The sequence below is a fragment of the Vanellus vanellus genome (assembly GCF_965231255.1).
Source record: "Vanellus vanellus genome assembly, chromosome: 3".
In the NCBI taxonomy this organism is placed as follows: domain Eukaryota; kingdom Metazoa; phylum Chordata; class Aves; order Charadriiformes; family Charadriidae; genus Vanellus; species Vanellus vanellus.
This window is the reverse complement of record NC_138907.1, coordinates 119,137,309-119,163,798: the sequence shown is the minus strand read 5'-3', so window position 1 is coordinate 119,163,798 and position 26,490 is coordinate 119,137,309. Positions and strand designations below refer to the sequence as shown.

The 26,490-nt window shown below is 44.1% G+C and overlaps 1 protein-coding gene across 1 annotated transcript in view; it reads left to right on the top strand.

Moving 5' to 3' along the window:
* Window positions 1-24,358, top strand: part of LDAH (lipid droplet associated hydrolase) — a gene marked incomplete at its 5' end in the record, with an annotated part of 126,184 nt that extends 101,826 nt beyond the window's left edge. The window contains 2 exons of the mRNA XM_082480942.1: window positions 7,835-7,917; window positions 23,760-24,358. Coding sequence (XP_082337068.1) covers window positions 7,835-7,917; window positions 23,760-23,951 — 275 coding nt within the window. The 3' untranslated portion in view covers window positions 23,952-24,358. The remainder of the gene's footprint in view (window positions 1-7,834; window positions 7,918-23,759) is intronic.
* Between the last annotated feature and the right edge of the window lie 2,132 nt (window positions 24,359-26,490).

The following is a 26,490-nucleotide window of genomic DNA, read 5'->3' as shown; positions in this document are numbered from 1 at the left end:
CTTTTCCGCTTCCGACCCTCCAACGTGGCAAATAACAAAGTTGGTTGGCCTTGGCTGTTATGACAATAAGTGTAAGCAGGAGCCTCTCTGCATACCATGCCTGGGCATCAGCTATAAACAATTGGCCTTATCACTCTGAGAGAGTGAACACTGTCTGCACAATATGCAGTTAATTTCAGTTGTTAGAAGAGGCCCAGCTAAGAAGCGAAGTTACAGAACAAAATTGGTTCTGTTTTACCTCAAACCAGGACATTCCACCCCTTATTCCATACCATTTGCATCTTGCTCAGATTACTATTACTTTTATACATCAAACTTACACACACACAGTTATATATGATATGGATATATGCAGGTCACTCATCTATGGTTTATGTTTATATACAAATTTTTAAGTCCATTTAGTTCATGATTGCAGGATCTCATCTCAGGGTAGGAAAGATGGTACAAAATTCATTCTAGTCCGTGCCCATGGGTAGCATGTTCATCTTGAAGAGCTTGCTGGACGCCACTTGATGAAGTTAGCTCAGGTTTCATCACCACTGTGTTATTCTGAAAAACACTTATTGAACACTGTTAGTATTATGTAGTGATCAGCATCATACTGCTCAGGATTGAGTGTTCTCACCAAGGGTTAAATTCCCTTGAGGTACACATTGAACTTCTCCATCCTTCAGCATCACCCACCAAGTACATCCAGGTCCTTGGGCAAAAACAGTCCCACGAATGGGTTTGCTTTTGCCTGAAGCAGGAAAAACCCAAACAGTTTTCCCTAACAAATTCCTTTCATGCACCACAGGGACTTTATCCCCTTCCACAATATGTAAAAGGTCTGATTGAGCAGGACCAGCTCGATTGATGGATCCCCTGGTGTTAACTAACCAGGTAGCTTGTTGTAAATGCTTGTCCCAATTTTTAAAGGTTCCACCTCCTATAGCTTTTAGGGTAGTTTTTAACAGTCCATTGTATCGCTCAATCTTCCCAGAAGCTGGTGCGTGATAGGGGATATGATATATCCACTCAATACCATGTTCTTTTGCCCAATTACTTATCAGATTGTTTTTAAAATGAGTCCCATTGTCTGACTCAATTCTTTCTGGCGTGCCATGTCGCCACAAGACTTGCCTTTCAAGGCCCAGGATGGTATTCCGGGCAGTGGCATGAGGTACGGCATAGGTTTCCAACCATCCAGTGCTTGCTTCCACCATTGTAAGCACATAACGCTTACCCTGGCGAGTTTGAGGGAGTGTGATGTAATCAACTTGCCAAGCTTCCCCATATTTATATTTCAGCCATCGTCCCCCATACCACAAAGGTTTTAACCGTTTAGCTTGCTTGATTTCGGCGCATGTTTCACAGTCATGGATAACCTGCGCAATAGCGTCCATGGTTAAATCCACGCCTCGGTCACGTGCCCATTTATATGTTGCATCCCTTCCTTGATGACCTGAAGTGTCATGGGCCCACCGAGCTAAGAATAGTTCACCTTTATGTTCCCAGTCCAAGTCTGTCTGGAAAATTTCAGCAGCCTGATCCACTTGCTGATTGTTTTGATGTTCCTCAGTGGCCCGACTCATGGGTACATGGGCATCTACGTGACGTACCTTTACGACTAGGTTTGATAGCCGGTCGGCAATGTCTTGCCACAGCTCAGCAGCCCAGATGGGTTTACCTCTGCGCTGCCAGTTGCTCTGCTTCCACTGCTTTAGCCACCCCCACAGAGCATTTGCCACCATCCATGAGTCAGTATAAAGATAGAGTATTGGCCACTTTTCTCGTTCAGCAATGTCCAATGCCAGCTGGATGGCTTTTACCTCTGCAAATTGACTCGATTCACCTTGTCCTTCAGCAGCTTCCGCGACTCGTCGTGTAGGACTCCATACAGCAGCTTTCCACCTTCGATGTTTTCCTACAATACGACAAGACCCATCAGTAAACAAGGCATACTGTTTCTCATTATCTGAGAGTTCATTATATGGTGGAGCTTCCTCAGCACGTGTCACCACCTCCTCTGGTGGCATCCCAAAGTCTTTGCCTTCGGGCCAATTTGTGATCACTTCTACGATTCCTGGGCGATTTGGGTTTCCTATTCGAGCTCGCTGCGTGATTAAGGCAACCCACTTACTCCAGGTAGTATCGGTGGCATGATGAGTAGAAGGAACTTTACCCTTGAACATCCAGCCCAGTACTGGTAATCGGGGCGCCAGGAGGAGCTGTGCCTCAGTACCAATTACTTCTGAAGCAGCTCTAACTCCTTCATATGCTGCCAAGATTTCTTTCTCAGTTGGAGTATAGTTGGCCTCAGAGCCTTTATATCCCCGACTCCAGAATCCCAGGGGTCGACCTCGAGTCTCCCCTGGTGCTTTCTGCCAAAGGCTCCAGGTAGGGCCATTGACCCCGGCTGCGGTGTAGAGCACATTTTTAATGTTCCGTCCAGTTCGGACTGGTCCAAGGGCTACTGCATGCACAATCTCTTGTTTAATTTGCTCAAAGGCTTGTCGTTGCTCAGGGCCCCACATAAACTCATTTTTCTTTCGAGTCACTTCATAGAGAGGTTTCACAATCTGGCTATAACCTGGAATATGCATTCTCCAGAAACCCACAACACCTAAAAAGGCTTGTGTTTCCTTTTTGTTAGTAGGTGGGGACATAGATGTTATTCGGTTAATTATATCCATTGGGATCTGGCGACGGCCATCTTGCCACTTGATTCCCAAAAACTGGATTTCTCGTGCAGGTCCCTTGACCTTACCTCTTTTAATGGCAAAACCTGCTTTCAGAAGAATCTTAATTATTTTCCTACCTTTGTGGAAAACTTCTTCTGCTGAATTACCCCACACAATGATGTCATCGATGTATTGTAGGTGTTCTGGAGCTCCACCCTTCTCCAGTGCAGTCTGGATCAGTCCATGGCAAACAGTAGGGCTGTGTTTCCACCCCTGGGGCAGTCGATTCCAGGTGTACTGGACACCCCTCCAGGTGAAAGCAAACTGTGGCCTGCACTCTGCTGCTAAAGGAATAGAGAAAAAGGCATTAGCAATGTCAATTGTAGCATACCATTGGGCTGCCTTTGACTCCAGTTCATACTGAAGTTGTAGCATATCTGGCACAGCAGCACTCAGTGGTGGTGTGACTTCATTCAGGCCACGATAGTCTACTGTTAATCTCCAGTCCCCATCAGACTTTCGCACTGGCCATATAGGGCTGTTAAAGGGTGAGCGAGTTTTGCTGATCACTCCTTGGCTCTCTAGCCGGCGAATCAGGTTATGGATGGGAATCAGGGAGTCTCGGTTGGTGCGATACTGTCGTCGATGCACCGTGGCAGTAGCAATTGGCACCTGCTGATCTTCAACCCTCAGCAGTCCCACAACAGAAGGGTCATCTGAAAGACCGGGTAAGGTAGACAGCTGTGTAACATCCTCAGTCTCTACAGCTGCTATACCAAAAGCCCACCGATACCCTTTTGGGTCTTTAAAATACCCTCTCTTGAGATAGTCTATGCCAAGGATGCACGGAGCATCTGGACCAGTAACAATGGGGTGTTTCTCCCATTTATTCCCAGTTAGGCTCACTTCAGCCTCTAATACAGTCAGTTCTTGAGATCCGCCTGTCACTCCAGAAATGGTGACAGTTTCTGCCCCTTTATGATTCGATGGCAATAGGGTACACTGTGCACCAGTGTCCACTAGGGCTTTATACTTTTGTGGCTCTAATGTGCCAGGCCATCGAATTCACACAGTCCAATAAACTCGGTTGTCCCTCTCCTCCTCCTGGCTGGAGGCAGGGCACCTCTAATGTTGACCGTAGTACCTACGATTATCAGATCGGTTCCTACCTGGTCCGTAGGATCGCCTACCGTAGGTTGGAGCAGCCTTCCTCCTGTCAGAATCCTTTCTCCTACCTGCTTCATTTTGCAACTCAAGCACCCGTGCCTGTAGGGCTGAGGTAGGTTCTCCATCCCACTTCTTCATGTCTTCTCCATATTCACAGAGGCAAAACCACAGGATATCTCGCATCGGGTTTGATTTGTCTTGAGTCGGAGGGTGTTTTTTCTCTTGAGTAGGAGGGCGTTTCCTCTTAGCAGCTGCAACATGAGTCTGTACAGGGAAAGAATGGAGTTTTTCCTCCACCTTGGTTAGTTTATCAAACAGTTTATCGGTTTGCTCAACTAATTTCTGGGTCATTTGCTCTATTTTCTCAATCAGTTTCTCAGTCATTTTCTCGGTGGTCACAGTCAGCTTCTCAGTCATTTTCTCAGTGGTCACAGTCAGCTTTTCTATGGCTGCCACAGAAAAGGGACGAGAGAGACTGTCTTCATACTGTCGTACCTTATTAACCACTTCATTTACGGTTGGTGTGTCAGTATCAGATCCTCCCCAGACCATTGTTGACAATGTGTGGGAATATGTTGATGGTGCACTTTGTACAAACTTTTTTAGCATAGATCGTTTGCATGGCATTTCATCAGGGTCTACAATCACTTGCCCATCACTATAAATCACCTCTCGCACAGCCATTTCTCTCAGGTACTTGATACCTTTTTCCATGTTGGTCCATTTACTTGGACGGCATTCGATATCGTCCTTAAAGGGATACCTGAGCTTTATGGCTGACACCAGTCGCCTCCAGAGACTGAGAGTGCTTGTCTTTCTCCCAATCTCTTTATCAATACCTCCATCCTTGGCCAGGTTTCCCAATTGCCTAGCTTCTCTGCCATCTAAATCTAGGGTATCTGCCCCATTATCCCAGCATCGGAGCAACCAGGAGACAAGTGTTTCACCTTCATGACGACTAAAGTCCTTCCTGATATTTCTCAGATCTTTCATAGAGAAGGATTTAACAACTACCTCTACATCTGAGTCCTCCTGTGGTGAGGCTGCCCTAGAAGGGGCCTCTCCAGCATCTGCTCTAGAAGGACTCTGGCCTCTGTCTTTTTTCAAAGGTCTCTTTCCCTTATCTGGTCTTGAAGGACCCTCCCCTGGATCTTCTTCAGAACCCTCCCCCAAGCTATCTGACTTGAGGTGGTCTTTGTCGTAAGGGGTAGGGGAAGGAGTTGACCTCTTCTTCTTCCTCCTGGTTACCGGGGCAGCTTGTGCCGATTTTGATGGAGTTTGAGTAGGTTTGGTACTGGTTGTAGTGGCTGCAGTAGCTTGTGCCGGGACGGGCGGTGGAGGGGCCGGTGTTGTTGCGGTGGGGGGGGCGGCTGCCGGTGGTGCCGGTGCCGTTGCAGGCGGCGGCGGCGGCGGAGGCGCCTGTGCCGTGGTGGTTGGGGGGGCGGCTGCCGGTGTTGCCGGTGCCGTTGCAGGCGGCGGCGGCGGAGGAGGCGCCTGTGCCGTTGCGGTGGGGGGGGCGGCTGCCGGTTTTGCCGTCGCTCTGGGGGGGGCGGCTGCGGCCGGGCCGGGCGGGGCCGCGGTTTGTGCCGCTGCAGATCGCCGAGCGGCTGCGCGGGTCTGAGTGGCGGCAGCGGACGGTACCCTATAGCTACCCCAGCACAGATGTTTCACAATAAACCACCCCTGCACCACATTCAGAAGCACCAACAACAAAATCACGATCTTAACAAGGTACCAGTCCTTATCCTCAGAGCCCAGAAGGTTTCCATGCCCCAGCTCTGAGGGTGTCACATTAGCATAAGTATCAAAGGGCGAAGTAAACATTCCCCAGGTAGAACCGACAGTATAATTAATAACAGAATCCATCACCTGATGCCCGAGATATACAGGTAGAGCCGTTACCCACCTCATCGTGTTATACATCTGAATTGCAAACCACACCAACATAGCACCTTTAAACCTTCCCATAACAAGACAAAGAATAAATAAAGTTTGCAATGCATTTGACAGGTTAGACCAAGCTGACTGCATTAAAGTCCAACAAAGCTGTTTAAAGGCATGATACATGATTTTATCTAAAAACGACATAATGCGAGCTGTCTGTTCTAATCTCGGAGCAAGTTGGAATTCAAACTATTTGGACAATTTATCACAGCTCTGGTGGAGCACTGTTCGTGCCCCACGTTGGGCGCCAATTAATCTGTCGTGGTTTAGGCCAAATCCACCACTGGGGACCCGAGGGACCCCAGACGGGACCGACAGATGCTCCCCTCTACCCCTCTACAAAGAGAGAGGCAGAGGAGGAAAAAGAGACTTAAGAGTTTAGAAGAAACTAAACTACTTTAATGAAATATTAATAATAAAATAAAAAGAAATAATGAAAAATATATACAAAACCGTATCAAGCTCCCAAGATGACAATCACGTCACCGGCTGGCACTGGGGCAGTCCCAGGCTGGACTCAGTAACGGACGGGAACTGGATTCCGGATCTGGAGTCAGGATTGGGATCACAGGCAGAGAGAGTCCTCCTCAGACGTCGGCCATTGAAGGAAGAGCCCGTGACCCTTTGGTCCCTCAGCTTTTATACTGAGCATGAGGCAGATGGGATGGAATACCCTGTTGGTCAGTTTTGGGTCACCTGTCCTGTCCGCTCCTCCCTCCAGGTGGGACCCCACTATGCTTTTCCGCTTCCGACCCTCCAACGTGGCAAATAACAAAGTTGGTTGGCCTTGGCTGTTATGACAATAAGTGTAAGCAGGAGCCTCTCTGCATACCATGCCTGGGCATCAGCTATAAACAATTGGCCTTATCACTCTGAGAGAGTGAACACTGTCTGCACAATATGCAGTTAATTTCAGTTGTTAGAAGAGGCCCAGCTAAGAAGCGAAGTTACAGAACAAAATTGGTTCTGTTTTACCTCAAACCAGGACAATGTAGCAATTCTTGCTTCTGCAGCTGAATACATGAGGTTTATTCTAGCAGCAAAACTCATCATCTGACACGTATGTGCTCATGCAAAGCCAGGTTTTGGGCTGTGAGCAGAAATTTCTTGCCAAGCTTCTGTAGGTTCTGTTGTAACAGAAGCCAAGCTAGGTGCACACAGTGTGATCCTTCCATATCAAAATGTTAAAATTTATGAATATTTAGTCATCCAGACAAACTGCTCCACTTTTTAGAACTGCTTAGTTCCCACTGCTGTCTAACATACATGGGACCTGCCAGAATTCAACACTTCATAAAATTAAACTGCTTTTCATTAGGTATCCAAAGGTTGGACTCAATCACTTGTGTCTCTGAGACAGTATCTTGCAGACCAACTCACAATAGATTGCACTCAGCCATTTTTAATACTTTACATTCCAGAAAGGTAAGGCGTAGACGTTTGGTGTCTAGTCCAGTCCTGTCTGGGTAAGTACCATCAATATTATGCAGGACCGCAGTTTTCGATGATACTTGTATTTGCCATTATTTTTGTTATTTGTTATCTTGAATATTTGAATGACTTGCGTGTTGAAATGTCAATAATACAATATTCTATCGATTAATAATGCCTTTTAGTGTACGCTTTGTATTTAAAAACCCACTCTTGCAAACACTTCATGGTTGATTTATCGTGCTTGCCTTTAACTTTCAAAAAGTATGTAGTGAAAGCTAGTCATCAAAGTTCCTTCTCTGGTCAGGAGAGAGAAAGTCATCACCATTGGGCTGATTCAGAAGTCTGTAAGATAGATGGATAGAGTTACGTTCCAAAGGTGTCTTTCCCTTTCCATTAATTGTGGAAATAATTTATGGGGGGTGACTTAATTTAGTCTATATGCCTTTTTAATGATGCAGTGAGGTGAGATAAATTTTGCTCTTTCTGTCAGTGGGATTCTTTTCAGTGGGATTGTCAAGATGATGACTGCTCTAAGTGGCTTATTTTTTTGCAGGGTCGGGCCCATATTGTTTTTTTCTAGATTTGATGTGTACTTACATTATTGCACGTTTCTTTTTCTGCAGCCAACATCTTGTATATGGCAAGCCAAGAAATGCTGAAGGTTGTGGAAAGAGACAGTACAACCATAAAGCAAAATTTAAAGAAGGTAACTGTTTAATCCTCAGAGTTTTCATGGGAAGCCCACATGCATGAGGAAATGTTACATCCAGTTATATTTGTGCAAAACCGGAATTTCCACAGGCTTGATTCTGATATTATGTTGGTGTTTTGTTGACTTCAGAGAAGCCATTAAAGGGGTCACCAGTCATTAAAGCATTGTTGATCCACACTTTTGCAGATGTAGCTTTCACCTATTCCAGATGTAGTATCCCATCTGGTATGTTGTCTTTGGTGGAACAGAAACAGTGTTTGTTCTGGCTAAGCCTGAGATGTGATACCCAGTGAGACCAGTAGTTACCTGGGTTCTGATCAGACAGGCACATGGCCAGCCAGGACTTGAGTGCAGGCTGGTTGATGAAATCCTCTGACTTCGCTGCTGGACAGGTCAAGTAGAACACGTACCATCTGTGATGTGTGGTGTCAGTTAACATCATGGGATTCTGCAGACTTGATTTTTCCATGGCATCAAAACATAACAGAGAGGAGTCGGCAAAATCATAGAATCATAGAATGGTTTAGAGTTGGAAAGGACCTTGAAGATCATCGAGTTCCAACCCCCCTGCAATGGGCAGGGACACCTCCCACTAGACCAGGTTGCCCAAGGCCACATCCAGCCTGGCCTTGAACACCTCCAAGGATGGGGCCTCAACAACCTCTCTGGGCAACCTGGTCCAGTGCCTCACCACCCTCAAAGTAAAAAATTTCTTCCTAATGTTTAATCTAAACCTGCTCTTTTCCAGTTTAAAGCCGTTGCCCCTCATCCTATCACTACATGCCCTAGTAAAAAGTCCTTCCCCAGCTCTCCTGTAGGCCCCCTTTAGGGACCGGAAGGCCGCAGTAAGATCTCCCCGGAGCCTTCTCTTCTCCAGGCTGAACAGCCCTGACTCTCTCAGCCTCTCCTCATAGGAGAGGTGCTTCAGCCCTCGGATCGTCCTTGTGGCTCTGCTCTGGACATGCTCCAGCAGGTCCATGTCCTTCTTATGTTGGGGACTCCAGAGCTGGATGCAGTACTCCAGGTCGGGTCTCACGAGAGTGGAGTAGAGGGGCAGAATCACCTCCTTTGAATTGATTATGGCTCCACAGTTTCAGCCATTCAACTGTAGTGTAAGAGAAAGACACAGGCATGTTCCTCAGAGCTGGAGCTACCGCTGTACAAGTAAATCCAGTAGTTTCCTGAACCTTTCTCCTGCACCAAACTTTCTTGTCTGTATGGATTTATTGTTGAAAGAGATCTTGGTACAGTTTTGGTCTGGATTGATAGCATTCTCCCAGTCAATTTCCAGGCACAGTTCGGGGGTTGACACAGGCCAGGAACTGTTCCTAATTGGAGTTTTGATGCAGTCACCCTGTTTTGGAGGCTGAGAGAATTTAATAGTGTGGCCATGGGGATACAATTCCAGATCGCTTATGAGCCAAAAACCTGTCACATTTAATAAACTACTATTGATGTAGCCTCTGTGTGACTAGATAATCAGTGTAACATATTATTCTACTGTGTCCCCTTCCTTCCCTCCATTTTTTTTTGTATCATCCCTTTCTTTTTGCTGGAAGAATGATTCCAGCACTTGGCACTGGCAGAGATTTTCCTTGGAGAATGGAATTTTCTAGGACAGATGTCCTAGATCTCTGTAAGATTACTTTGTGCCTTGTAAATAGATATGGTACAAAGTTCACTTCATAAATCAGTCTTTCTTTTTTTGGCTGAAAATTGATTTATTTTTTACTTATCCCATTTGCCTTCTCTGCACTTTGAAAGGTATGTTCAGACGTTTCAGTTCTAGTTTTTTTAAAGGAGTTGAAATAGCACACGTGAACAAGGAACACTACACTGCACTAGGCATGCCTGGTTTTTCACATTTTTGTTGCAGAGCATTCAAAGTTCTACTGCACTTTGGAGAGAATCTCAGTGAAGAAACTGAAGGGCTGGTCTTGCAGACTGCGAATGTTCTCACTGTCTTCAACAAAACTATCCATGGGTTGATCCAAAGCCCAATGAATTCGAGGCAAATGGTTGATTTTACTGACTGAATCACCTCTCCGAGTGTCAGGGAGCTGCAGGGTCTGCCTGCTCCCTGAGGGAAAGGGAGCCGGGAGCCAAGGGTGACCCCAGCACAGGCAGTGCCCTCACCAAGCAGGGTCCAGTCCCACAGCACCCCAGCAGAGAGAGGTAACAGCGTCCACCGACTGTCCCAGACAAGACAAAGCGATGAACCAGGTCCAGCATCCCTCCAGAGAATCCAGTCAGGACCAAAAGGAGACAGGGCCAGAAACAAGACTAGAGACAAGGCTGTAACGTGGGTCCAAAGTCCATCCAGGAGATGTGGCCAAAGACGTGATGGAAGGCAAGCTGCAAGGTGGGATCCATCCAGGCAACAAGCTATGTACAGTGTGGGTTCGATGTCAGTCTAGGGTCAGGGCCAGGGCTGGAGACAGGTACTCCTACAGGGCAGCTTGAGAGGCAGAGACTGAAGGCGAAGGACACAGTTGGAGACCCCGGGCCCATGGGCAAGGTCCCAGGCAGGGCTAGTAAGGCCTGTTGGTGCCCAGAAACTGAGGGCAAGGATGCAGGTTACCATGGTAGTCAGGGTACAAAAGTGAAGAGTTTGCAGGAGCAGGATTTCAGGTGCTTTTGGAAAGTTTAATCGCAAGCACACGCGCTTGAAGTTAAGCATAAAAGCTTTGTTGGATGAGGATGATAGTGGTGACAATCAGCTGCAGCTCCAGTGACTTCAGATGCTTCACATTACAAAAATACTTATTTCTTGTGCCGAATGAAGGCCCGTAGCCAACAGTAAGGGTTTGCAGGTGTCCTCGTCTGCTTCCTCGGTGCTTTTGTTGACTCTGTCAATCTAAGCATGGCCTTGGCAGTCAGGAGCTCTGTTAAACCTGTGTTGACTTTCTTTTATTGATTCTTCCGTGTCCTCATACTTTCAAAGTGGCAAACATACTCAAGAAAACAAAAAGCTGAAGCGACCTTATAAGCAGTTGGGAAACAGAAGAAAAAGCGGGTCTAAAAATGAAGTTAATGCTTCTCGTTTTTCATCTTCTGGTAATTTCTGGGAATGTAAGAATTAAGGAAAAATTTTTGAGTTGGCATTATGTTAAATTTGAAGCGTATTGACAATAAAAATGGGCTTAATTTATAAAGGTTGGAAGTTTATAAAAACAGGAACTATAGTCCAAGTTGCTATAGAACCGGCAAGCTGTCACTTCAAAAAATTTATACTGTTTAGTAGTCGCTGTGATCATATGCTAAAAGCCAATCTTAACACCTGGCTTTGCCAGCTGCTGTGGAATAGAACAGTTATTTCTGGATCTTATTTGCATTCTATGATCTGAAGAAGAAAGAAGAAGAGACACTAAATTATTCCAATCTTTCCATGCCCAGGTTTAACTATAATTATTACTAGTTAGGGACCAGGAGAAATTTTATCCCTAGATTCTCAGTCAAACAATGCTAATTGCTCAGATTTATGTTGAAAGAATGGGAGCTGGAATATTGTTTGGATAATTAAGTGCAGTCTTTCACTTATGATCTTCTAAAGACAGAAGCTGTTCGGGTTAAATAACAGTGGAACTGGATGAGGAGGATGGAGACCTGTCGTCTAACAAAGCAAATGATAAAGCATTTAAAATATTGTCTCTAAAGCTACTTGTCTGGATCACATGAAGGTAGGCTTCTTATTGCAATGACACAGGGAGTTGTGATAAATCACAAAATCCAAACAAATAAGATAGGGGATACTGATATAAGATTTGCTCAGCTTTGATGGTTAATTATCATTAGCTGATTGTGTCTAAGCCAGCTGAGCTACATTCTTTCACTGCAATAACACCAACTCCCTTTCCTAACAGAAACTGGAGGCAAAGATACTACTGCACTAGAGGAAGTGTATTGTAATCCTTGCACAAAAGGAAGTGGGTGTAATTCCATATTCTTAAAAGATGGATCAGCATTAAGCATCGCAGAGCTTCTACAAATAGAGTAAAATTAAAAAAGGAAAGGGAAAATGGTCATGTTGGGCGTTCACGAGCGTGCCTGTGATGGACAATGATATTGCCATATAGAGGCTCTCTACAGCACTTAACTTTTGAAGTCTGCATCATGCCACATTCGTTGCTTTATTTTAAGACTTAGCCTTGTTGACTCTTTTTCTGTCAAGTAACCTTATAAACCTGTGGTAATCAAGAAGATACTGCATTAAAGGGTAAAACTAGGATGCTTACAGAGGAAATTTTGTTTTAAAAAAATCACCCCTCACATTTTATATTTATTGATTATTATTTGTATTTATTATGTTATTAATTTATATGTTGTTCATTACTCCATGTGTAATACACAGTAGTCCTCTTTTTAAGTGTAGGGTCTGCTCCAAAGCCCATCTAAGTCAATAGAAGAGCTCCCACAGACTTCAGGAAGTCTTGAATCAGTTTGGCAGTGAACTTTCTGTAGCGGTTCATAATTCTTAAGACCATAAATCATCTCCTCCAGAAACTGAAAGTCATGATTCTTTTGGTTAGCATGTTAAACCAAAGAAGGTTTACATGCTCCTTGAGTTTAGTTTTGGTCTGGTGTAGCAGATACGTTGATTGTGTAAGGAAAAAGACAGGGATCATCTAAAGCAGAGATACAAAGATGAAAACAAATGAGTTATCTGACAAGAACGATTTTAATCAAATGGGAAAAAGTATAAACTGGAAATTTATGGACACATAAACCTATTTTTGCTCAGATTGAGGAAGCCTGTATGGTGGATGGCTTATAACCACCCATATATAGATGGTTGGGTGGGGAAGAAAGTCCGTTTTGAAAAAATTAAATGAATGAAGTATACGTTTACCACTTCCTGCTTATTTCAATGGTGTATTTAGAATTTAAAGTAATACAAGCTTATATCACACCAGTAACACCACAGAAAATGTGTTCTCCAAGAGTATCAACTAAACAGTGATATGCAGGGATTTAGAGTAAAAATTGCAAAAACTAAGTATTCCCTTTCCACAGAAAAGTGCTAGATTTTTCTTTTGAAAATTTGTCTTTGCTAGAGAAAAGTTTTAAAACGGAGCAACCAAGAACTATTTTCGCCCCTGAAGCAGCTGTTTTGGTGTTGCCCAGTGTTTTTGTCTGAGTCTCTGTAGACATCCACAGGGGTTTAGTAATTATTCCCAGTGAGAGGAGCATGATCTGAAGATAAGTAGTTAAAAGAATGCTACAAATACTTTGCCTGCCCACAGCCTGCGTGAGTTGCTTGCCTACATTAGTGAAACACCTCCCAGACACTCTTTTCTGAATAGGTGCAAAGTGGTCTCTCGAGCCAAGAACGCTTCTTTTTTGGCTGGTCTCACATCCTTTTTGGCCTGTGCTCCCTGGAGGTGCGGAGTTGAAGTTAGGGAGGTTACACACGTGCTTGGGGGATTTGGTGGCTGTGTCGCTTAACTACGAGAACAACCTTCTCTCTGAAGCACCCGGAATGCCCATTCAGGGATCAGCAGTTTCTCTCCTCAGTGGAAAAGGGTCCCAGTGGGCATTCATAAAGTTCAGTGTACCACAATATACTTATCTGTGGTATTTCGCTTTTTCCGTAACTGAGCTCCTGCTACCGTTGTTCATGCTGTGCGGTATTCTGATAAAGAAGCGACAACATGAATTTCCACGATTTTGGGGATGGCTGTAAGGTGTGTGCTGCACACAAGGAGCAAAGACAGCAGTATTTCCCCAGCCTTCTGAACTACGCTTGTCGTGGTTTGGTCCAACCCTTACCACCCCTTAATCGCTTACCTTCCCTCTCTCTACCACTGAGCTCATTGCATGGCAGTGAACAAAATAGCCATTTACGGCCAGATGCTGGTCCTGATGTTGCAAGAGAGATCTGATTGATTCACTTCAAATAAAGTCCCACTGAATGTCAGGCTGATATTCAGAGGGAAATACTGCTTACAGTAAATACAGTTGGAAGAATCTGGTCTGGTAATAGTATTGCTTAAGGAGTGGTTTCAGATCTGTTTGGTTTTATTTTGGTATTTATACAGACTTGACTTCTGAAATATTCATGTTCCTGACACATCTAAATATATACCCTTGAAACGCTTTTAAGTCTTTAAAAGTAACATAGATAGTATAAATAAGTTAATCACCCTTGTTTGTTGATAAATCATGTGCATCCTTTTTAAAAGCACATTTTTACTTTGCATTGAGTTTGACCCTTCCTTATCTGTGAGAAAGTGGAAGTAGAAGTGGCCCCACGTGATCTCTCGGGTCTACATGCAGAGCTGGCGGCAGCACGGCTAACGAAATATAGCAAAGTTAAAGAGGAGCCCTTTCCCCTTCCTCGATTTACCAAATTTCCAGTTAACACGGACAAAGGCATGAAAACAGGGAGCCTGCACCCTGCCTATTTGGTAGAACACCGTACCTGACACCGGGGAGAGGAGTAGCGCATCTTGAATCATGTGCAAAGTCGCCGCTACGTCTGGCTGTGTCTCAGGGTTTGCATCTGAATTTCTCTGAGACTAACACGTTTCTCCACTCCCTTTCCAGACAGGGAAGCTAGTTTTGTTTATTATGCTTGGTTTAACAAAACTGGCCGCATTCCTTATGTTAAATAAAATCACCAGAAATACTTGAACTACCCGTTACACCCTTACTACATCCCCTACAGGTTAGTATTTAAAAATAGCGTTGTGTACCCCAGATTGTCAACTGCCTCTTTTCGAAATGGTCCAGCAGAAAAAGTTTGGCTTCGCACTGCCCTTGAAAAGTTGAGAAATCCCAGTTCTGGTAAAACGAGCTGAGAAGCAAGTTCCAAAGACCTTGCCATCATACTGGCTGATCTCAACCACGGCAGGATCCACGAGGGGAGAGAGATGGTGTCTCGGAGAACCAGATCCCAAAGCATTTAGGGCTTCCTAGGGCAACGCCAGCTCTTTGAATTCTTCCCAGAAACTGATTAGTAAAGCCAAAGTACAACAGAAGCAAGTCCAAAAAAAAAAAAAAAACATGTCCCAAACCAGGCTGCTCCCATGTCGTTTATACTATTCTTTTGGCAGGATAAGGTGGAGACACTTTCATAATTCCAGAGAAGCGAAGTCATTTTCTATAAACCTTGACTGAAACTAAAATTAATTCTGGGCTAATGCCTTTTAAACTAGTTTTCATCCAAAAGCAAATGAAACTATTTGCTGGTTACTGTTGAGAGATGTTACCCAGAGAGAAGCTGCTGTCTCATCCAGTGAATGCATGTGGGAATAATACTGACAAAAGTTAGTGTATCAGAGACAAGGACTGCAGCAAGGACACTGGTGCAGTCTTGCTTCCCGTTGCACGTGTGCCACTAGTTTATATCCACAGAGATCAGTCCTTCGCTCTTTGCCATCAGCCGGGGTGTTGCCTGCCCATGTAGTAAGATCCTGAAGTTGTTACAACATGTACCAAATTCCAGAGAGATAGAGGAAACGCAATTAATATTTTTTAATTTTTTTGGATTTGCTTTTCAGTGTTGACCTATGACAGCTACAGAAGAGGCATACAAGAAATCTCTCTGTAATTTATACTTCTGTGAACTGTCATACATACTGAAAGAAGTGCCAATGGAGCCAACTGCAGGAAATCGTATTATTTTCTTAGAAACTCTTTAAAATGTAAACATCCTGTTGATACAAATCTCAGCTCCTTCTGATGTTTACTCAGCAGCTGCCATCATTGTGCAGTGCCTGAGTACACACACCATGTTACAGGGTACGAGGCTGAGAGAGCCCCATTCTGATTTGTGGTTTATTTTACAGAAGCTAAGGCTGAAAATACTTCTGAGCACTTTAATAGTAAAACAGCTTACGAGAACATTGCTGTTATTTTAAAACTATTTGGAACTTGGAAATTGCATAACTATTTCAAACACAGTTTTGAAAAGGCTGGCAAAGATAATCCACATCCCCTTTACTCAGCCCTCATTGTCAGATCCTGAAAGAGGACATGTTTTAGTCACTCATGAGAAGCAAGGCATTGCATCGAGGATCATATAAAGTCCTTGTCATGTCCAGCCATAGTTGCCATTTCCCTTCTGAGTCAGGAATACCTGGAAGTCTCAGCATTCAATATCGCAAAACAATAAAAAATGATCCTCTCAGCCTCACGGAAGAAAAGTTACAAATATTGAAAAGTTACAAATATTAAAAAGTTTAAGCCCAGAAGAACAGTAGAAAGAAGCTGCTATTTACTGTTTGGTAAATCCATTTATTTTTAAGCTGGTCTCATTATTTTGGGGGCCTGACTCACCATTTTTGAATGCTTGGGTTGGCAGGAGCTTTCCATTGCTGGTATAGTGGTTGTGCTGACTCAGGATGTCTTTACAGCCACACACAGCCCACAGGAAAATATGTACTTCCCAGATCCGTGCAAATCATATAGCGCATGCCGGTGTTTCCTACCATTAATGAAGATCCCATGTGCCTCTGGTTACACATGGTTCATTAATTGTGACTGCCTGTGTGCTGCGATAGCAAAGCTCCTGATGTTAAAATGAAGATGAGAACATTTGGATTCTGGAAACTTTTGTTTAAATGAACCTGTCTTAATATATTTGGAAAATAGGTAACGTCCTAACATCTGTATGTTTTGTGGCTGCTTGTGGCACAGGCACTTTGTCATTCAAAGGGAGACCAAATGACATCAAGTATCTGCCAGGCTTCATAGGCCCTGTACTGCCATCTGCGTCACTGAAAATTTACACCTCAATTGCAATCCTGCTTTTAAATTGTATTGCATAATCCATTAATTGGGGAGCATTTTGAAAACAGTTCTGAATTCTGTTGGCAGTTTATAATTAGGAAACATGTAAGTTATAGATTTGCAAGCATGTGCACGTAGATACACAGGATGCACACACCAACATCTGCACACAAATTAAGCAGACAAATTAACTGCAGCATCAAATAAAGATCCCCACGTCTTCACATTATATAACTGTTCTTAGTTAGTTGGTTATAGTGTACCCAAATTTTAATTGCATTTAGAATCATAGAATCATAGAACAGTTTGGGTTGGAAGGGACCTTTAAAGGTCCTCTAGTCCAACACCTCTGCAATAAGCAGGGACACCTTCATCTAGATCAGGTTGCTCAGAGCCCCGTCCAACCTGACCTGGAATGTTTCCAGGGATGGGGCATCTACCACTTCTCTGGGCAACCTGGGCCAGGGTTTCACCACCCTCGGCATAAAAAATTTCTTGCCTATATCTAGTCTGAATCTTCCCTCTTTTAGTTTAACGCCATTGCCCCTTGTCCTATTTAAACAGACCCTGCTAAAATCTTTGTCCTCATCTTTCCTGTAGGCCCCCTTTAAGTACTGAAAGGCCACAATAAGGTCTCCCTGGAGCCTTCTCTTCTCCAGGCTGAACAGCCCCAACTCTCTCAGCCTGTCTTCACGGGAGAAGTGTTCCAGCCCTCTGATCATTTTCGTGGCCCTCCTCTGGACCCACTTCAACAGGTCATTCCTGTGCTGAGGGCCCCAGAGCTGGATGCAGGACTCCAGGTGGGGTCTCAGCAGAGCAGAGTAGAGGGGCAGAATCACCTCCCTCGACCTGCTGGCCACAGTTCTTTTGGTGCAGTCCAGGATAAGGTTGGCCTTCTGCACTGCAAGCACACATTGTCAGCTTATGTCCAGCTTTTCATCCACCAGTACCCTTAAGTCCTTCTCGGCAGGACTGTTCTCAGTCCCTTCATCCCCCAGCCTGTATCAATAGTGGGGGTTGCCCTGGCCCATGTGTAGGATCTTGCACTTGGCCTTGTTGTACCTCATGAGGTTCACACGGGCCCACTTTTTGAGCCTGTTCAAGTCCCTCTGGATGTCATCCTGTCCCTCATGCATGTCAGCCGTGCCACTCAGCTTAGTGTTATCTGCAAACTTGCTAAGGGTGCACTCAATCCCACTGCGTCATTAGACAGTACAATACTAAACAGTACTGGTCCCAATATGAACCACTTATCACCGATCTCCATCTAGACAGTTTACCACTACCCCGCAGATGTGACCATTCAACCAATTCCTCAGTCCACCCATCAAACCCATCTCTCTCCAATGTAGCAAAAAGAATGTTGTGGGGGACCCTGTCAAAGGCCTTACAGAAGCCCAGATAGATGACATCCGTGGCTCTTTCCTTGTCCACTGATGTAGTCACTCCATCATAGGAGGCCACTAGGTTGGTCAGGCAAAACTTGCCCTTGGTGAAGCCATGCTGGCTGTCTTAAATTATCTCCCTGTCCTCCATGTGCCTTAGCATAGCTTCTAGGAGGATCTATTCCATGATCTTCCCAGGCACAGAGGGGAGGCTGACAGGTTGGTAGTTCCCAGGGTTCTCCTTTCTACCCTTTTCCAGGGTCCTTCTTTCCTACCCTGACTACCGTGACTTTTCAAATGACATGGAGAGCAGCTCGGCAACTACGTCAACCAATTCCCTCAGGACTCTGGGATGCATCTTGTCAGGTCCCATAGATTTCTGTATGTTCAGGTTCCTGAGGTGGTCACAAACCTGATCTTCTGTTACAAACGGAGGGACTTTGCTCCTCCAGTCCCTGCCTTGCAGTCCATCCACTCGTGGGGTGCAGGGAGAGAGATTGTCACGGAAGACAGAGGCAAAGAAGTTCTTGTGTGCCTCCGCCTTCTCCTCATCCATTGTTACCAGTTTGCCAGTCTTGCTCTTCAGCGGGGGTACACTTTCTTTGACCTTCCTTTTCTGGCTAACATATCTGTAGAAGCCCTTCTTATTATTCTTTGCATCCCTTGCCAAGCTCAGCTCCAGCCGTGCCTTGGCCTTCCTGACCCCATCCCTACACAACTGGGCAACGTCCCTATACTCTTCCCAGGATACCTGTCCCTGCTTCCACTGCCTGTGCATTTCCTTCTTGCCCTTTGGTTTGACCAGCAGGTCTTGACTCAGCCATGCCATTCTCTTGCCTTTCTTCAGGAGGTGACACAAGTGTCTGTCCTACTTTGATTTTATTTTTTCAGTTCAAAGGTTTCTACAGTGTCTACAAATAAGGCTCAGGGGAAAATGCATTGTTTTGTCATGGTAAAAATTCTTGGCTTGGAGAAGGAAGCCATTCATTCCAGTGCAGAGGAGATACGTGCTGAGCTAGTGAGTTAGGGGTAAACAGAGAGGAGGAAGAGGAGGCAGGAAGAACCAAAGCCTCCATTTGTTTGGCCAAATGTAGGTTTCTGGTGCTATATGTGGTGGTAGATTTGAGCTACCCAAGCAAGACTGGCCTATGAGATGGTATATGAGACACACAACCTGCCTGTAGCAGCAGTAGAGACCAACAGGATATGCTGGCATACCGATCTTAAATTGCGTGAGATCATAGAATCATTCAGGTTGGAGAAGACCCTTAGGATCATCGAGTCCAACCGTTAGCCTAACACTACCAGATATTTATGTATGAGCACCTGAATCATGCTTTATGAGTTTACTTGTAGGAATCCACAGGTGCAGTAGGCATTAGAGGTGCAGATGAGCCCATGAGAGAGTCAATAGAAATCTATTGAAGAAGTCGAGGTGGAATTTGGCCCTTAAACATGGACATCTGGTTTAATTTTGGGCACTGTGGAATAACCCCATCTGGCCTCCAGCTGTTTTGCCAGAAAGTTTTAGGTCTCCTGGAAAATCTGTCATACCTGCCAGTCTCGTGCAGATGCCTCAGATATCTAAAGCATGTCAAATGGCGGTAGGTACCTACACTTAGGCAACTGAGTTCTTAGTGGAGCCTGAAGTGCAGCTTCCCCCACCCTACAGTAGACACGTGCTCCTTCAGCTTTCTAAGTACCAGTGGCTTTATTGAGTATATCTTTCCTGACTGTGTCATGGGAATTTGTGTGTGCGGTACACATGCAAGCACCACAATACAGTTACCTGTATTTAGATCTTTTTATGCTGAACTGAACCCAACCCTGACACTAGGAACAACTGCTGGTTTGAGAGATATTTGAGGAGTAGGACTGGGAATAGAGGTTCTAGACTGATAAAAAGTGGAGAATTTCTGGGGGGAAAAGCAACTAGGGTTGGAATTGAGACTCAGAAAGGGATGGAGAAACCAGAAGACTAAAATTTGGACTTGGCAGGGCAAGAATAAGGGGGGGTCTTGGCAGGGACTAGAATAAGAAGCAGAAGTAGTGGAAATTGGAAATTACTAGGTAAGGAGAACAGATTTGAAGCAATGAGACCAGAAAGGGACAAGACAGAAGAAGTCGTACTTGGAAAGACTGGACAAATGACTTGACAGAAAAGCCAGTAGTTGGTAAACATTCTAGCCTTTTCTGCTTGGAATGGAACCTAAATTTCCAAAATCTTATCGTTCTTGTCCTCAGCAGGTGCCTTTGGCTATATTTGCAGCACAATAGAAGAGAATTTGTAGAGATAAACAGTAAGTGGTGAGGACTTGACGTTCCCAGTGTAGGCATCTCAGAGGGCAACAGTTGGCTGGTCCCATGGACTGAATGTCCATTAGTGACTGGAGCTCACTAAGTGTGATCTTGAAGAGCATCTTTGCCTTAGTTTCAGTTGAAAGGGGTTCGTGCACTCTTGAGACCACTCCCTGATGTGAACCAAAGTGTCCAATCTGGACAAACATGACATTTGCTTCAAAAACACAGAATAGATCCAAACTAAGTCACTAATGTCTGTGCCGAACACTCCCAGTGTGACACCCAGCAGGAAGCTGTCCCATGTTCCTCTGGCCAGGAGCTGACAGTGCTGCTTCTTTCAATTACACCGTTACCTTAAGGGACATAGGTCTAAAGCAGCAGGTCTAGAGGTGCTGACACCGTTGCCAATACATGTAGGTGCCACGTGTAAAATACCTGTTTTTTGGTTTACCCCCTTGAAGTCTAGCAGGCCATACGCACACACTCTGCTAAAACCAGTTGATATTGCATTATCAAACATGTCAAAGTTAGGGAGCGCCGATCTTAATTCAGATGCCTTTTATGTATGCATTAAGGGGTGGTCTTTCAGTGAAACATCACTTTTCCTTTTTCATTAACCAAACGAGCTTTGCAATGAAGGAGACGGCAGGATGCAGAGCTCCTACCTCCTTTGTGACAGAAGCAGTAAAATCCCTGTTGAAAGACACAGGGAACTATATGAAGTAGAACTGGGTATCTTCGTGGTAAAGGCACCTGAACTTCACATCCAAGAATGGGTTGTTGGTGAAGTCATTAATATTTTTCATAGATGATCACGGTTTTCCCTTACTCTTCTGAGTATCTCATTTAAGACCTTGAAATCTGTTTTGCAGGCAGATAGACAGTGTTTCAGAGCACGCGCAAACGAAGTCCAGGAGTGCTGTCCTTTGAGCACGGTCAACACCGTGTAATGCTACGCACACTGGAAAACCAGCTCTAGGTGTTTCAGACTACACTACATGCTTTCAAATTAATGTGTGTAGTTTGACGTTAATTTCTGTGCTCCCCATCTGCAAAATGGAGATAAAAATGGCCACTAACGTTTTGCAAAACTAAATTAATAAATGTGAGCATGCAAATCCTGTAGTGGTGTGTGCCAGAGGAATGCACATAAGAAAATAAATTCTGTCTGTAAACCGTGAAATATGTAGTAAATAAATCCTCAGACCACACACAGAATTTAAAACGAAAAGTACTATCAAATAGCAGCTCATCAGCTGAACGTCATCCTGTCAGTGGACTGAATGAGTCAAGGATGCTTTGGATCATGCAAGGAAAGATTAAACTGTAATGCAAATATACCAGGGGCAAGCTAAGAATGCACATAAATCTTTTGTTTAGGCATTTCCAAATCTGTGAGTTCTCAAGTTTACAACCCTACCTGGAGAACGGCCCATTTTGCAGTTCATGCAGACTAAGCCAAGTATTTTATCCACCTTTGTAAGTGTAAATGACTTTTCATCTGTTTCTAAATGATCGTGTGATGAGACTCTATGACTAGCCTATTAAAATATCGAATCATTTCAAGGACTACTCCAGTAAACTGGGGTTGCTCCATTTCTTTCTTTCTGTTTCATAATCTGTAGTTCCGTATCTGTTGGTAACGGAGCCCAGGGTTAAACATAATTCAGTCAGATGTTTGGCTTTCAAAAGGCCTGAATGCAGCTGGCCGTTTTACGTTGGCTTTTTTGAAGAATTTTTGCTGGTGTGACATCCTGTGATTTATGAATCAAAGGCAAGATCAAAAGAAATTTTCTGCTAAGGCAAACGACATACCTTGTTTCTAGCAATTAGTGAGTGACAAAAGATGTTTGTTAACATGCGATGGTTTATGTTCTATGTTTTACATATACATAGAAGTATTACTTGGGTTGGTGTCTGTGCAACTGAGATACTGTATTTTGGATACAGCCAATAGTCAGTAATGTCCAAGATTTGGGGTACGCTTCAACAAGAGAAAAGCAAGTTAGACAAAAACTTGTAATATTTTGTGAAATGCAGTCTGGGCTCTTAGCCCATCTCTGCCCCAGTGAGTGCATTTATTTATATTCCACGTGGCTACAAAAATGATGGAACTGAAGATTTTTGTGATGAAAGGAAAACTTCTTGTCCCCTAATTTATGTTAGCATTGCTCAATTATTCACTGAAGTACAGAAATGAAATACGAAACAAATGAGAGTAATGGAATTAGGCCAAGCTCTGTGTGTGATATGTTGAGCAATCAATATCCTTCTGGTACCTGCATTCAAACATTTTAGTATAGAGTCCTCATCATTAATCTCGTTCCTGTATAGTTTTAAATCCATAGGTTTTTACTTTCTCCCGGACACTCACTCTCCCTTACATTACTTTATGGATATTGAAAAACGTTGCTATAGCCTGCAAAGTTGAGATGAAAACGGGAGAAAATGACTACTTCAGAAAGAGTGACATTTGGTGTTTCTAACAGAGAAAAGACACTTCATTGAATATGACATTAGCCTGGCATTTGTGACTTTTGTGTTTAGGTGGGCCCTGCAGCACCTGCTTCATGTGTGTCATTGAACAAGGTTACGAGGGCAAGATCAAAACGTCGTGGACCTTGGTAGAATTTCAGTTCCACATTACAACCCAAAAGAAAACACTCATCAGTCTCCGGGAGGCGTCTGTGCTCTACACAGGCAGCACTTCACAAAGGTGAAATTCTCCAAGCAAAAAAAAGGTTTGCTTCTGAGAATGACCCTAATTGCCATTATTCTGACGTGGCTGAGTGAATCACCTCTAGTTTACATCTGACACCGAGGTGTTCCTCCACTTAAGGCCCCAACCGAGCAGGTGCTTTGAGGTCACAGCGAACAGATGCCAGTAAGACTGAGCTACTCAAAAAGGTAGAAGAACCTCCTACTTTCTCTTAGTTTATATCCAGAAGAAAGCCCTAATGGTTAGCCCCTTCAGCTGGGGCATAGCATCAAGTTTACTGGTTATTTTGCTATTTGACAAACAACTAGAAAGTTAACACAGAAACCAGCTAATACCTAGGGAAGACACAGCAGCTTGCCTGGATAGGGACAGACTCCATGGACAACTAGATGTTTTGATCCATCAAAACTTCTTGAGACAGCCAGGCTTTCGTCAGCAGATCTCTGTTTTCAGAGTTAAGCCCATGTTGTTCTCCACAGTTTTGCAGATGAGGGAACTGCGTCACAGAGCATTTAACTGACTTCATCATAATTGCAGACTTGGAAACAACCAAGAACTACCAGTGCGCTATTCCTCACAGTATATGTTGGGTAATGAAGCATCACTTATTTCCAAATAATTCCGTGCTCTTTGTTTGGATACCGATTGCCTCATGGGTAACTTTTCAAATTAATGATTTTATATGCTTTGTTTTCTAGCTGATTTTTTACTATGGAACGGGAGACAGCTGGTGTCCACAGCACTACTACGATGAGATCAAAATGGATTTTCCAGACGGGGACATTCGACTTTGTGAGAAAGGGCTCCGCCACGCCTTTGTGCTAGATGCCAGCAAGGAGATGGCTGCCATGATTACAGACTGGTTACAGGATGATCTGACCAAATTATAAACACAGATTCAGTGATTAACAAGAAAACAATGTAATTATTTTGTGAACGTGTAATTTTTTTGTGAGAGAGTCTGTCCTATTTTTTTCTGTTTATTATAGATTATGGCTTTGTTTAATATTGAGATGTTTTAGAGGAAGCTAAAGAGAGACTGGCTGGTCCAAAGTATAGTTTTATTGATTGAATGGTGATGTACCTTCATCCTGTGGCTTCAGGACTCTGCAGGACTCGGCAGAGAGTGGAATATTTATTGTCTGCTGCCGCTCTAGACAACACTGATACTAGATTCACTGGCCACAAGGGTACCTGAGTTGCTACCACCTCACTCACCTGCTGGAGAACTGTGCGGGACGGGTTTGGGGCTGGCCTGCTTTAGAAAGAAGTACCAGGCTACCCTGTATGGATAAAAATCCCCCTGTGGATGGATCTTAGCAATGGATCCCGGTATGCTGTGGAAGGCCTGACCCCCTCCATGTGTCTCATCCGTCCACGTAACCCTGGTGCGTGACAGCCAGAACAGCCCATGGCCCCAGGACAAGCCTAACCTCGTCTCCTCCAGGTCAGATGGGGTTGGTGGTCAATCAGAGGTCAGGCTGAGTTCAGGATGAGTACAAGGGAGACGTGTAGATGAGGTGTGCAGTTTCTCCAAGTCTTGGAATGAGGGTGCTGCCAGGACTCCACAGGGTATTCAAAATACTATAAGGTAACCGTGACTGCTCAGTGAGGGAATACATATGGAGCTGTTGTCTGGAACCAAGTGATTCGTTTTTTGATTGACTGTAGAGGAGATAGAGGACGCTGGTCAAAAGTGCCAGTATTAAAAGGTTAAAATGGATTGCAGAATCCATATATGACTACTTATAGGTGGCCTAGATCTCCTAACGAAGTTCCTGAGAACAGTGCTTGCTCAGCAACTTTAACGAATTCAGCCAGTTTTGATGCATGCCTAAATTTCAGTTCTTTGCTCTCAGGACTGAAGAATGAAACTTTCTGCCAAGCCACAAATTAGATAAGTCCGCCGTGAGAAAATGGCTATGACTTTGCCATGGTTGCACCCATGAAATGGCATGAGGTGTTACTATTGAGAACCAGATCCTTGCTGTAGCACATTGCTGACGAGTACACTGTTCCTCACGTTTGTTCATCTCTCTCCTTTACAGGTAGCAAAAAGCTAGAAAAAAATCCCAACAGTTGTGATAGCAGCAGAAGTTACAAGCAGTAGCTAGAAATGAAAATAATGGAAGTAAGGGGAACAGAGCCAAATGGAATCAGGAAAAGCTTTTTAGCCATGAACCTGTGAAATAGTGTCCCTGTGGAGTTCATAGAGACATTTATAAATAAACAAAACACTACAGAATATAGTCAGGGGAAGTCCTGCCCTTGCAAACTTGAATTTAGATGATGCATTGGGTATGTAACTTACACGATTTATTAACAGTTTGAATGTGGTACTAGTGAGAATGGTACTGGAGAATGTTCTCTGTGATGCAGAAAGACCGATTAATTCCTTACTTTTTTTACACGATTATATACACACCGTCCACTTCTCTCTAAACCCCCCTTGAATCTTTCACTACTATTTAGGGCAATTTGTAATAGAATTCAGTTTCTGGATATTTCGGACTAGTTTTCAAACCTACAGACAGACAGTGGATTTAAGTGACCTTCTTTGCATCAGAAACTGCTTTAGCTTTTGAGACGAGCCAGTGGATTTTCAGACTACACTGCCGTGTAATGAAACAGATACTGATGCTTGAGGCAGAAATGTTGAGACCACAGTTGCAGCAGCATGGGAAGGAACCAGATACGGTCGAAGCGAAGGGACTGTGCCCGTGCAACTGATTCTGTGTATTGGAGAGTCACGGGACTTTCCTGCTTTCTACAGGGCCATGTTCAGTCATGATCAAAACAATTCTTGTGCTCACTTTAGAAATCCACAGTTGTATGTGTCGGTGTGTGTTTAAACAGCCCCCAGATGCTGGCATGCATTCCTGTCGGATGGCCTTACGGCAGATGCTGAACGCATCTGTGGGCCTAAGTGTTCCCTGGGGCACAGTGACGGGGGTGTGGTCACATACGTAGAGATATATATACACTTACATATATACATATGCGCATGTTTGTATGTTAGCGACATCAAAAATACAGTTCACTTGGTTGTTTTGGTTTACATATTGATCTGGTTGAACAGAACTTTTGTTCTTCACAGTGTATGGAATCAGGTCATCGAGCGAGGACTCAGTTTGTAAAAGTTCAGCTGTTGTAGTGGATCTCCTGAGAACAGAAAAAAAAATCTTGCATTAACCAAAGATGACAAGCGACTATAAAAGCCTGGAAACTGAAGCACCTATGAGAAGCAGTTGTTTACAGTGCATTATTCGTATACTTTGTATGAGGAATTAATTTAGCAATACTTGTACTTGACTTGTGTATGCCTTTTATACAAATGTTAGTTATAATAAATCCTACTGACTGCATTAAGACCTAAACTGAGATTAGATCTGGTCAGTGATGACCGGATCTACTGCAGGATAATGCCTT